This window comes from Tetrao urogallus (assembly GCF_951394365.1).
Source record: "Tetrao urogallus genome assembly, chromosome: 20".
NCBI classification, from domain to species: Eukaryota; Metazoa; Chordata; class Aves; order Galliformes; family Phasianidae; genus Tetrao; species Tetrao urogallus.
Window position 1 is genome coordinate 1,802,191 of NC_136833.1, and position 14,511 is coordinate 1,816,701.

General features: G+C 43.6%; 1 protein-coding gene across 2 annotated transcripts in view; it reads right to left on the reverse strand.

Annotated features, from left to right (window-relative positions):
* Positions 1-14,511, reverse strand: part of AUTS2 (activator of transcription and developmental regulator AUTS2) — a gene marked incomplete at both ends in the record, with an annotated part of 659,789 nt that overhangs the window by 193,463 nt on the left and 451,815 nt on the right. For both annotated transcript variants that reach the window (XM_079545344.1, XM_079545343.1), the window contains one exon: positions 13,358-13,387. In XM_079545344.1, the coding sequence (XP_079401470.1) occupies positions 13,358-13,387 (30 nt within the window). The remainder of the gene's footprint in view (positions 1-13,357; positions 13,388-14,511) is intronic.

Here is a 14,511-nt window from a genome sequence, read left to right on the forward strand (position 1 = left end):
TTATACTTGAGAGATCAAGCTAAAAGTCTTAAATATGTACAAGAAAACCCTGGTTGAAATGCTCTCTGTAAGTAATAGAGGTTGCAGCTTTGAGGAGGCTTATCATTTCTCCTGACATTCTGACAGAAATCTGTAATATAGAAGTTTAGCAGTGTGGGCAGGTTAAATTATACTAGGCAGGCAAAATCATTTCAATGTGAATTGAAGCGTTTACTCTTGTCCACTTCCAGCTCTGCTTTGTTATTCTCTGCTTCCCATAACTTTGGACTTTCATTTTCAAAGGGATGCTATATAGGAAAGGCTTAGGTTCTAGGATCTGGTGTTTCCTTAAAGTGTCCTTAGTACAGCATGGAAACAGCAATTTGGTTCTTGCCTATCTGTCAAATTTTCAGGTTACTTTCTATCTATTCTACGTGTTTTTCTTTATCTGGAATGACAAATACTGTGGCAAACAGATCATACATTGAGCAATCCTGTTATGGGAAGTTTTGACTAAATCTTCATGAACACGTATGTACACAAAAAATATTATGTAATATTGTTTTTCTGAAGTAAGCTTTCCAAAAACCATGCCATTTCCTCCTGAAAAGAGGGGAGTAGAGAATGTTTTCAACTTCAGACCTTCTTTTTTGTTGGCAAAATATGTAAGAGCTGCTCAGCTAAGCCTCCTCAGCTTGCTTTTGTGGAGTCCAGGACTCGCTCTGCTCCTTCTACTCGCACCAGAAAAATCAAAGCATCAGCTTTTCTCTCTTCTGAAACTGCAGTCCACCCCACAGCGTACGAAAACGATGCAAGATCACCGACTTAAAATCCAAACAGGAAACTGGACTATACAATGGCTACGTGTAAAGAAACAGATACAGGAATACTGGTGGAAATGCATGCTCTATAGCACTGCAGTCCATTTTGAGCTTCTGTGAAGCACGAATCCCTCCTGCAAGTGATGCAGCCACCATTACCTAAATGAGTTGGATGTTCGTCTTGGCAAGTTCTTAGCCCTAAGCTCTTGTTGCCATCTCTAAAAGACAATTATGCCTTTTTACCAGCTCCAAACATTCTTCCTACTGGCAGTAGAGTCACTTCTATTTCCAATTGACTTTTGAAATCAGGGTGCTTGCTGTCATTTAGCACTTCAGAATAAGTGGGCCCTAATTAACAGAAAATTACAGTAAAATTTATACCAAATTACATATGGCACCTGCATTAGTAGCCAATGAGTTCATTCTGATTAACGTTATTACAGGAAACAGCAAGGAGTTTGTACTGCTTTGCTAAAGAAGATAGCTGAATGGAAGCTCTTAGGTTTCCATTAACAAAAGTAAGCATTACATTACTTGAAGACAACCATTAATTTGAATAAGTCTTTTGTTACTGTACACGTAACCCATGCATGGAAAAGAAACTCAGGCAGCTCTACAGCTGTCATACTACCCAGGCACCCAGAGATGTACATTACCACAGTGGTTCCTGCTTGCTGCCATGCACAGCAACCCCAGGAACCACATTCTGGACCATTTCATTTCTTTGTATTTGACTTCCCCTCCAATTCAGGCCATTTCAATGATCTACGTCACAAGATTTTGGAGACAAGAATGTTTTCTCCCTTTCCTCTCTGTACTGTGCATAGGTCAATAAGAATCTGATATGGATGGAGTTTCTGAGGGCTGCTGTATGGGAACAACACATAGAAACACCATAACATCATTTGGACTTTGGGCTTCAGTTCTAGTACCCTCTTGAGCCTTATATTGAAGCAGAGCCTCAAACAAAGACCATGTAAGTTCAGAGCTGCTGTTATTCCTGAACCAGGAAAGAGAAATAAAAGAGGAGTAGGGATTGTATGAAGTCAGGATGGAGCCTCTCTCATTGCATTTTTGATGACACATGACAAGTAGGAGCATCGATCTGACTGCATGTGTGCATGTTTCCCTGGGAGTACAAGATACTATGGATTTCTACCACACTGCACACAACAGCCCTGACTGAGCAGCTTTGCAGTGCTGGGACTGAGGTCGTGTAACTGTCCAAGGAAGAGAGACTACATTATTGAGAGCTTATATGATTTGTGAATGCCAGCAACAAACAGAGCATGGAAGGGAAGACAAAAGGATTAACTGGGGAGGCTGAGTGGTTCTTGGTGCTAACCTACCACTGCATGGATGGAACTCCAGTTGGAGCTGAACCCATCCTGCCCCAGATCCTCCTTGCTTGCTGGCAGACACCCCTCCCCTCTCCCTGCAGTTGTCTAGATTGCACAGATCAAAACAAAGAACTGTGATGCACTGACAGGCACTCCTGCTGAAGTCCTGGTGTCAGTGCACAAAGAGTGCCAAAAGAAAGTAAGCTTGCCAAATTAGGTTACTTGTGAACATTTGGCATGCAGAGTCTGCAATGAACTCCTGCCCAGGAATTTGTACTCAGTGGGCAGCTCAGAGCCAATAAAGCAGCCATCTATCAACCCCTAAAACAAGCAGGACCTACTTTGCAGTAGGAAGTAGGAACTACGTTGCCCAAAGTCAACAGCTTTAAAACATCACATCCCATACCCATTGCTAGAACAGCCCCTCTATCTGAGCTGGTTTACACACTACCGCTCAGCCTTCAGCTTGTCTCACATCTGCCAAATGTTCCTCCATAAATTCATCACTCGGTGCCTTCTCACAGCCGTGCGTTAACTGCTCAGTTTTCTCTGAAAGTAAGGAATTTGATATGACACGTAAGTCACATAAACTCTACAAGATTAAGTAAGTTATTGCATCTTAGAGCACAACTGGTTTCTAAAAATGATACCCTGGAAAATGACATTATCGCTCAGTGATTTGGTTCAATCTGATTGCTACAGTTAATGTAATAATGTAACTCAATTAGGATGCTTTGGTTATGAACGAACAACCTTGTTTAATATTGTCTGACTGTCCAGAAGCAGCTTAAATCGACGGCCTGCAAAGCTCAGGAACTCAGCGCTGCATCCTATTTTCAGAAGTGCTTACAGCATTTCAGTGGAGTTGCACAACGACACGAGCAGCTAAAGTAAGGTGTTCTGTTACCACACAGGCACTTACAACATACCCACATCTTAGCACTGCCATTCTGTGATTCTCAAAGCACCTCTTCGTGGAGTATTGCAGCCTTCTGGTTTATCCTCCAAAATAACTAACAGCATCCTTCCAGTGAGTACAGCAGGACTGCATTTGTAAGTGAAATAGCAAGGCACGGGCAAAGTGCCTTCCAGACGTGTTGTCTGAAGAACACATGGGAACAGGAGGGAGATGACACTAACTCCACATTGGATCAGTGCAGGGATGGAAGTGCAGAAAGACCCCGACACTGCTGAGCCTGCAGGCACGTGTTGTTCTCCAACTTCTGCCCTGTGGGGAAATTCCCAAAATCTAAGATATACAGTAGCTGTCTTCTGTCACCCCCAAGTCCAAAACACCCTTATGAGCGCTGAGCCAGATGGAGAGAACTACGCCAAAAACCAAAGCGGTGCTCACTGGAATCCGCCATACATTGGTGCATGCATTTCATTTCCTGGTCTCCTTATTTGCAGCCTGTGATTGGGTGTTTTTGTGAGAAATCTGAGATGGTTCTATGTGTTGTGGCCCCCAAGACTCTAAAAAACATGGAATATTTACCATAGCTCCTACATCAATCTTTTTTCTTTCCTTTCAAAAAAAAAAAAAAAAAAAAAAAAAAAAAAAAAACCCTCCAAAGTAATGTCTCACCTTCTTAGCTCTCAAGCCTGAAGCTTTTTTTTCCCCCCCCTTTTTCTTTTCAAGGAAATATGAGAAGACAGATTCAGAATGGGGAGCATACTTCATACATGATTATAAAATCCCATTTGTTATGAAAAACAGATGTTATTCAATAACATAAAGTGGAGACGAATATCATAGTTGAATAACTCATACTGCACAGCACAGCCCTTGAAGAAACACTTTTTATAACCTAGATGTGTTTGGACATGACTGAATACCAAGACCCAGAGGCTGAGTTTGTCTCCATATGCACACTCACTAATACCTAAATACAGCATTAACACGTACATTTAATAACAAATACGGACATATCAGTGGACTGATCATGAGAAAAGCATCAGTATATTCCACACTATTCCTACCAGGGTATCCAATCTCACCTTCGTGTGGAAGGTGTCCAGACACTGGTGCAAAGCAAATGATCTACCTTGCAGATTTCTTAAAAGCACCTCAGCTGAAACAAACAAAACTGGAACTCCACACCACTCAGAACAACTCCTTCACAAAGGCTGCACGTCACTGCATGCCCGTGTGCATCCGTGCTCTTTGTTCTCCACTTATTTCTGTAATGACCTCATATGGTTACATGCAACACCAGAAAACCATTCTGTCATTTCACTCCTGCACTGGTGTGAAAGTGAAATCTTGCCTGGCATTCCCCTCCCCTAACAGCTTTCAAACTACTTTGATAAAAGTTTCACTACATATTAAAAAAGATGTAACACTAAAATGTGAACAAGCAAAACTATCTATCATTTGGAATGCCTTTCTTATTGTGATCTAAGCTGCCAGGAAGGCTTTGGGAATTTGCATCTTATCCTTAGAGATGTCTGAAATTGTCTCCTCTGTTTCTCGCACAGCGCTGAGCACATCGCCAGCTTTAATCTTTAATCTCTTCTTCCTCTCTGCTCCCCCACAGAGAATCAATCCCTGCCATCTATACACAGATAAAGCTCCTGGGCCCTGGGAAGTTCGGCTCTAAGTTTCGCAATAAAGATAGGAAGATTTACTGCCAGGAACGCGTTGTACCAAAACAAAACGTCAAGTTGTCTCTATCAGTAGCACAGCCCCAAACTCTGCCCTCCGTGAAACAGCAGAAAAAGCAGAGTGCACCTAACACAGAATGATTTAACATGGGAAGATGGGGACTCAGGGATGGCTGGAAAGCAGACAACCATCAGTTTATACTTAGAAGCACAAGCTGATAAGCCCTATCACTTATCTCACCTCCCTGTGAATATATATGTAGTTAAATAATCTAAAAGACAAAAGCAAAACAAACAAAACCAACCTTCCTCATTCTCCTTCCCTCTGCCAAAAGTCACACGAAATGAGGACAGAAGAGCACAACTTCAGGTTTCAGCCTCCCAGCACCTCCTTACCTTACAGAAATTCAATGTAATTGTGTACCTTTGGGCTGAAAGAATCATAGATATTAGTGCAGCTGTGGGGAGGAGAGCTTGTGGGCAGTGCATACCTGTATTGTGGATTTTATAAAACCACCAGGAGGTAGCAATGAATTTATCTGGGGGTATACATTGCACTTTTTCAATAAGCATTTAAAAGTACTACTATATTCTATTCAATCTCACGCCTAAGTTTCCCTAATGCATTTGTCTCTGTAGAGCTACACCTCTAATTTTGAATGCCAATGCATAAACAGACATGCTGCAAATAACGTACATTTGCACGAAGAGATCAAGTTCAACTAAAGTGTGCATTATTTCCATGGTATGTGTACACATTAAAAAAAGCATTCTGCGTTTCCACATATGTGCTGCTACAGCTGTATATATGCACCAGCACACCACGTGCACTCACAAAGCAAAAAACGTGAACACATCACTACAGCCTCCACTTCTGGTGTGTATGCATGTGACACACTTATGTACCACAGTACATGCCCATTCCATGCACACACCTTTAAAGCACTCATACCACTCAATGCTCCCGGATCCTTCTGCTCTTTCAGTTTTCAAATGACTTCATTTCTGCCTACACAAGACAGATTACAAATGCTGTCTTTCCAAACCTGGAGGTTGAGCAGTGCTGTAAGACACTGATGTGACAGTGCCCCAGCACTGAGCCTGGCAGCAGCGACGGGGGCATCTGTGCCACCCTCTAGGCTACAGCCAACGATGGCTTGCTCAGCTGCCAGAAGGTGGTCAAAAGCCCCAGGGAAAGCAAAACCTGTTTGGGCCATTGACATTGAGTATCCTTGGTGCAGGAAGTCAGGACCTTAGAGGTATCCATCATTACTGCTGCCTGGAGGCAGGCTGGAGCCAAGGAACTTGCCGGAGAAGCTAGTAAAATTTTAATGCACTCTGTAGTGCGGTCATGTCATACTCAGTTATGGCAAATAATCCCAGATGCCTGCAGAGGTAAAATGGAGCTGTAATGTGCTTGCCTCCTAACCCGAGCTGACAGCAATGATGTACGACTACCATTAGCGGAAAATATCACTTCAACTAACCCATGATCCAGCTCCGCTAAGGGTCACATTATCCATGAGGAACAAATTACACTCCCAAAGTAAATACAAATTTTCTACACAAAATGGGTAAAAAAAAAAAAAAAAAAAAAAAAAAAAGGAGGAGGGGGGGAAAGCAGGGAAGGGGTAGGGGAAGCAATACGGTCCTGTGACAGCATGCTGCCAAGTGACAGCAGTGACAAAGGACAGGATGAACGTGGGCTGCAGGGGAACAGGCACCCAGAGCATAGCCCAGACCACGGCTTGCTCCCCCCAGTGCCCAACTCAGTGCCTTCCACAACCAGCTCTAGTTTTATTGCCGCTCTCGCTGTAGGGGCCCGCAATGTGGCACATCAAATGAATAAAAAGGATCCTTATCTTTTCTCCTAATGGGCCTTAAACAGTAAGAAATACTTCATGATTGCCTGAGCGTTGCTAGCATATAAAGTCTGGGTGATCTTTCACCCTGGGGGCGAGTTTAAGGTGCTGTGTTTTCCAGAGCTAAAAAGACAACACCTGTGCAAATATGCAGTATAAATCTCCCTGATGGGAAACATCCTGGCTTTGCAGAAACAGTTATAAGAATAATACTGAGAAACTATTTCTCTAATCCTATCCTTAGCCAAAATAAATACATGGCAAACAGTAAGATACCAGTATCCCATGACCCGAAGTAATTGCTTAAAATTGGGTTCTCAGCCACCGTTTCCCCACGGAGCCTTATTTGCTAAACATACTGGTACCCACCATCCGAGGAGTTTTTCCAGGAATTCAGCTCGTATTATCAGATCTACTTTTCTCTCCCTTTGGGAAGCAGAGTGCCTGCGTTAGCTGTGAGGGGACAGGACAGCCAGAGCTGCACTAAGCCCCCTCCTCCCCCAACAATGCACCCACCCATGCCACATCTCCCATCACCCAAGGTCATACGCTTTTTTCTCAGGCTCTCTTGCTAGACTGGAAAGTGCACAGTTTATATTTTGAGATGTTCCTCTAGAAACCACCCCTGGTATCAAATACCTGCTTCAAGCTGAAGGAACGTAGAGAACGGAATGAATGCATGAGCTCTGATGATTTGCCTTTCTTTCAATAGCACAACAAATGCTGACAGCTCTCTCTATGACCAGAATGTTCCAGACCAGGAAAGTTATTATATATTATTTATACTCCAGCAGTACAAGCTAAAAAAACACTGTATGGATACTATGACCATGGTGGGCACCAAGCCTTGGGCCCGCTGCCTCCTCTCTACAGCTCTGGCCAGGAAGATGCTTTTTCCAAGTGCTACCCAAACTTTGCCTTCCCCAGCAGCAAGAGGGAAAAAGCAGTTTTATTTCCAGGCGTCCTGCTAAAAAAAAAAAAAAAATCCATAATGATGCAACTGCCCACAGGAGAGTGAATTACACTCATCTATACACATTGATGGCATAAAGCAAATTCATTATTATTTAATCTGTTTGTGATAGAGTTTCTATTTCCAGTAACAGAATATGCAGAAGGCAGCCTTGTGCTATTTACTTTGGCCTGTTGATTGTGAGCACGGTTTACAGCTGGGTTGCTTTGGATTCTTTTTGTTTAGGAAGAAAGGGATTTGCTGCTCTGTGCCCTGCTTGTGGCTGGGTGCTGGGAAGGATGCTTGCTTTGGCAAGCAGAGACACAGCCAGGTAGGCAGCTTCAGCTGGAGGGCAGGGAGGAAGAGGCTTGGTGTGAAGTTTGAGAGCTTTCGCAGGGGGGACTGAGAGGTATGGTGTGAAGTAGGCTCATCTAGTTGAGTTTGTAAAGCTGGGATAAAAATTGAGATTTTTTTTTTTTTTAAATTTAGCCAGAAACACACCATCAAGAAAGCTGTGCACATACTAATATATGTATATATGAGGATATTTCACCACCAACCACTGAAATACAATCTACACACTAAACTGAGCAACAGTCTGCAAAACTTTTCTCCAAAATCTCTTCCCAAAACTTGTGTACAAAACAACTGTCCAATACCACTTCAGAAACATACATTGGGTGCATGTGTAAAGGCCTTTGTTTGCATACAATTGTACACAGCCACATGCACAGACCAGCACGATTCATTATATTTTCCATGCCATAGTCTTTGGTTTGTAGCTGTTTTACACACAATCAAATGCGCTAGCATAATCCTTAAAAACATTGTGATGCAAGAAATACCATTTTTCCAACAATTTGTTCATCACACACACAGTGTTTGTAACTGCACTTGGGAGTACAGCTCAAAGTCTGCCCAGTGGTGTGCTCTCACCAAACCCACTCAGCCCAGTTTCCTTCCAGCCAGGCTGAGCACTGTTACCCTCCCCTACAACAAACACGAGCGTTCTGCACATTTAGCTTAGCCAGCCTCTCTCTTCCCTTAGCTCTGTAAGCAAAGCCAACCCAAAGCACAGCTATTGTGCTCCTATCAATGGGTGCATTGGTGGTGCTGAGGTTGCAGCTGTGAAGAAATGGGATTCATGGACATCATCAAGGCAGAACTGTTTGGGTGCCATGGTGCCACAGCCAGAAAGACCAACGCAGCAGACAAGCAACACAGGAATATAACAGCAAAGGGACTGGTGCAAACAGAACGGCGTTACAAAGGAAAAGCACTCACCTGAAGGCGGTCTCTGAAGATCTACCTTCACAGGGAAAACTGCCCAGTGGAGGGATCTCCAAGCACAGAACCTTCCCCAGTGGCAGTCAGCCCTTCAGTGCTCTAAGAGAGGCGCAGCCAGGCTCCACCCCTCCTATTGCACAGCTGAATTGCCCTCACCTGTGCTCCCAGGGCTGATCCTTGCCCAGGTGCTCAATCAGTGGTTCCGGCCGTGACTCAACAGTTCCCGCACACACGGTAATAATGGAATTACATCACCAGCTGCGTCAGTCTTTAAGTCACACGCCCTACCAAAGTTGGGTAAAGCCAGAAGCATGCCTCCTTTTCTTTTTTCTCAAGCATCCCTGTGTACACAGCATAGCGGCCCCATGGCCAATGAAACGTTTTCCCAAGATCTGCAAGTCACTGCACTGTCTCAGCTCGAGCCTTAATTTTAAGATCAGACCCATTAAATGGAGTGGGGAGAGGCAACGGTAAAGATGGTGAATGAAAAAGGACCTTGCTCCATAACTCATCTTGAGCACTCCCTACCACGGGCTTTACACAGTGTGTCACACCAGGACCTCCTTTCAGTTCCAGAAAATGAACCCTCTATTTACACTGATGTTTTTAATACTGTACTAATTACCACAGGTATAATTTTTAAGACTGCATCTCGAAATCAGAAGCTAATACAGTTGCACTTGGATTTGTCAGCTGTGCAATAGCTTGCCCTAATTTTAGATTAACAGCTCTGGAGACCTGCTCAGAAGAGTGAGACTGACAGACTTTTTAATGGAGAAAATCTGAGCTCCCCTGGGATCCATACTTTCTCAGACCTAGTCAGAAATCCCAGCGGCGCTCGCTGAAAGGATCCCAGGATGGAAAATGACATCTCCCTCAGCATTAGTGCTTTGCATTCTGATGTCGGTCCTCCAAATACTCTCTCCCTTCACATTCTTGCCACTTCTTTGGGATTTTTAGCAGCAGCAGAGCAGAAAGCGTACCTTGAATGCTCTAACCCAGCGCCATGTGCCAAACTGGAATGAAGGAACTTGAATCTTTATAAATAGATAAATTATCCACCCAAAACATGTCATTTAAAATTGAGATGCTGACACAGCCTTAGCTACAGTACTGCTAAGCAGGGCTGTATCATTTTTCAATTAAATATCCTTGTTTCTTCTTCCAGAGAAACCTCTGGAGAAATGTCTCATTTGAGGGCAGACAGAGACAGAAAGTGACTCTGTCTGTCGGCTCCCAATTAAAGGCCAGGGAAGATGGATAGGAGGCACAGCCACCACCTAATAGAGATCAGATATCAACAATGATTTATGCAGTCAGATAGATACATATTCAAGTGAGGAAAAAAGAATGCTAACAGCCAGGGAGACATCACTTTCCTCCTCTGTCACCACCTGCCATCCATCTGCTCCTCTCTTCCCAGGTCCTGCTCCATCCTGGACGCCCCTGCTTTGCCGAGGGCCATCTTTGAGTCAATTCTGCCCGTCCCTTTCCTCCATCACACACCCCCCATCCAAAGGCATGGGCCTTCCTGCATTCCAGAACTTGCTGTTTCTAGCTTCTGCACACCCCATTTCTATATGCACACACTTGCTCCTACATGCTGCATTACCTCTGCTCTCATGGATCTCTGACTGCCCAAGCACACTGAGGGATCAGTGTGGGTTTGCCCTCAAAAATTTGAAAGGATGAAAAGGATTTCCTCTCCATAATTCCAAACAGCACGTACCAAATTCACCTGCAGCAACACATCCGATACTGAAGTCTGCAAGATCTGGTCCTAAAGCAAAGCAGCTCCTTCATCTCAGGACAGATGTTTCTCGCAGGGGCAAGTGACCCCAACAACCCTTAGAATACCAAGGCAGAGCAACTTGACAATCTGCTATGAGAACAGCTCCATAGTTGGAGGCTGATACCCTCACAATGACGTAAGGCTTTTGGGTCGAGGTTCTTAGAAGGTCTCAGCCCCTGTGCCGGTTGATGAGAGCTGAGGATGCTGAGCGCTCTTTAAGAAACCATCAGCCCTTTAAGAAACCATCAGGCTGGGCACCCTCGCTTCTCCCCACGCACTGTGCTCATGGGAATTTTTGGTCCTAAAAATGCTATTTTATTTAAAGCAGCGACTCAAAATCTTCCGGTTCCTATTGAAAGAGATCTAAAAGATCCTGCCTGTCTGGAGAAAAGAAGTTTCTACTTGTCAGTTAAACAAAGGAATAACGCACAGCCTCCTTTACAGTGTGTACTTTACCTGTCATCCAACAGCCCATTATCATGTCACGGCAGAGTGCACTTTTCTACAGGTCACTTTGTTTAAAATGACATGGATAATGCACATGTCAGCGAGCTGACAGTCCCGACCGTCCTTCAGAGATAAAAACCACAAGACGAGCGCCTGTTCTTATCTGGGGTACATGCCTTGGTCTATCATCTAAGTCAGGCAGAACATGATTTCTCCAGAGAGCACTTTTTTCATTTCCTGATTTTAAGAAAATCAAATAAGCACCATTTGTCTTCATCTGAATATGCTTGACCTGCTCAAATGATGATGTCTCGCATTTTATAACAGGCTGCATATGCTGAATTCAAATTAACAGCAGCACAAGGCCTGAGATCTCTGCCTGCGCTGCAGCGCACGATGAATGTGCACGTCAGGGTAAGCAGGCATCTTCCAGAACTGGGCTTGAGCCCAACCCAACGCCGGGTCTGCTTGTGGGGTTTGAAAAGCACTACGTTACCAGGGATGCTCAGATCAGTGCTTAGCCTCATTTCATTAGGAGGGAAGAGAAAATATAGATTGCAGAGATGAAGTGGGATGTCCAGGGTGAAGCATGGTCTGCAGTCTCCTGCACTGCGTGGCAGACACAGCCCTCACCCACACACCACCACCACGCCAAAGCCACCCGTTGCCTTTTACATAGGAGGGCTGTGAGGGAGAAATATGGGGGGGTTGGCAGAGGTTGGCTCTGAAGGCAGCAGGAAATTACACTTGTAGTTCTGGGTGCCATAAACATGGAAGCTGAGATTCAGTTTATCATCTCGTACTGCGTAAGGAACATCCTGAAAATGAATAATCACTTCACAGGATGGAACGTAATGGCAACGCATTAAAAATTCATATCTAAAAGTGCAGGTTAATATTCTGTGCAAAAACCCAACAAAACCTCCCCTTTCTGTTGTCACACTGATTAACTCCAGTGATTAGTTCCCTTATGAAAGGGAAATCACTGCAGTTCAAAGTAAACAGTGGTTCTTTAACGCAGTTAGCAAATTATTAAGAAACATGAGGAAAAAAATCCCTACTTGGGAAATTACTGAAAGCTGAAGGGCAAAGCTTTGGCAATTGTATACAGGATACTTCGAAAATTTCCTGGGCTTACTGCTACATAAATCCTGTACAGAACTGATTAAATTCAGGAAATCTGACTTCTGCATTCAGTGTTTCCTTTGGACATTACACCATATTTATTCCTTTCTGCCATGTTAGCTGCACACCAGCATGGTCATCTCTTGTCTTTCTTCTCAGCTTGACTTGAAGCCAAACAGAGCCACTCAAGAAACTCCAAGCAATTCAATTATATTACATGAAAGATATTTTATAACATTACTTTACTCTCCCCAACTTCCATCCCCCACTTTACCCTGTGAAAGAGGAGGAACAAGTGGTGACATTATCGAAACATTCCTTAGGGTCAAACATACTTATGAAAATCACAAAATCCAACCTGGAAATCAAGAAATTAGACCAGTTTTCCTGCAGTGATTATTTTGTTTTTAACAAAGGAGAAAGGTAGACGTTAGTTTACAGCACAAAAATCTGCTTACAGCATATAAAATAAGACTAAAAAAATGCATCAGCGTGAATAATAGTTCTTCATGACTAACAGCCTTCAAGACAACAGTGTTTGAGAGCCGTGCTTGGTTCTTTTTCAGCATGACATTCTTTCATTTTCAACTTAGAAACTCACAGTTAATGCAGTAATTATCAGCAAGTTGTGTCACTTGGTGGAATGCAGTTTCCAAATGTTGTTTCTAAATATATGTGTATATATAAATACACATGTATATGTCAACCCTAGCACATCAACTAGAGTTTTAAGACCTGTGCCCACAGAGAAGCAAAACAGGCAGGTGTGTGGTTAAGCAACTGTTGAACAGTGCAAATGTGAAGGTTACCAACACAACCAGTTGCACTATCAAACTGTTAGAACTTCCTAAGGGAAAATGTAGCCTTAGGAAGGGTGGGTAGTCAGGCTAGTGCTCGTATACAACCCACACACAGCATCACTGTGCTTGAGGATGATCTGTGTAGACTCCAGAATAGACATTAGAATACTTAGCCCTTGGAGGTCTATTCCAGAATCAAATTAAAGGGAACAAGGCTGTTTCCTTATGTAGGGTTCCTTTGGTTCAATCCAAAAAGAAACTCTTAATAAGTAACAAATTATTAGCAATAAGTGAATCCAAAAAAATCCAACAAAATAGTTTGGCTCCCATACAGATTCCCTTTCCTACCTTTTCTTCTTGATCACTGTCGCTGTCACACTGAAACACAAAAAGAAAAAAAAAAAAACAGGTTAGAGAAACGTGCTGCAGCAAAAAATGGAAGAATATTATTATCATCAGGACGGCCAACACATCGTAAGCCCCACAGTGTCACATTTGGTACCTCCAGGAAACACCTCGGTTCCTGTATGGTAGAGAATCTTTCCACACACCGTTGTTGAAGACCACAATTTGTGGGTTTGAATTGTGAGAACAACGAAAGGCACTGCAATACCCCCTGTTAGCTTAACTCGGATACACGGGAGCTGATGGTGCGTGACCAAATTCAGACCCTACAACTGGATCAGGGAAGAGGAAAAGCGGCAGAGACAGAAGCAGCGTTCCCTTCTGGCAGATGATATTTCTCACACTGCTCCCCAGAAATTGGCTTCTTGGGTAGGATGGCATTGAGAGTGCTCAGCTTGGCCCTTTGCAGCAGAGAAGCACTTACAGGGCTGCCACTTCACTGCAGGATTACTTAGAGGATACACCCCATCGTTCCCTATAGGTGTCGCATTAAGGAGCTCAGGCAGATCCCAACAGAACCACGTGCCCAAGGAACTGATTCGTTGAGGCGCTCAGTAAATCCAAAGGAGCCCAGGCAGCAAAGGCACTGCTCTGAAAGGCTGAATAGTAACACTGGTGGGTCTTGCCCATGATCAATTGCCAATGCTTAATTTTTGGCAAGCATTTCCAAGGAAAGCACAAGGTCAAAAAAACTGCAGATCTGGGCTTTCCCGCATTGAGGCCTAGCAGCCTGTGCTGTGTCCTTACAGCCCTTCGTACGCTTGCATCCTATCCAATGCATCTGTGAGTATTTTCATAAGGCAACCAAATTGCTCTGAAATTAGCAGCATGTTGTGAATTCCAAAGGTTAACTATGCAGCGGGACGTGAACAGACACAGCCTAGCACACCCACAATATACGTGTTGGATTTGTACAAAGCAAGCCTTCTTTATGTTCTTTAATTATAACTTTTCTTTTTCACTGGCTTTTTCCACCTCTTCATTGGTACAGAGGCAGAGAAGGTACCTTCTCCACACCAATTAACTACATCCTGACAAATAAAAGCTATAAGCTTAAATAGTTCTTTTTTTTTCTTTTTTTTCCCCCCACAAATGTT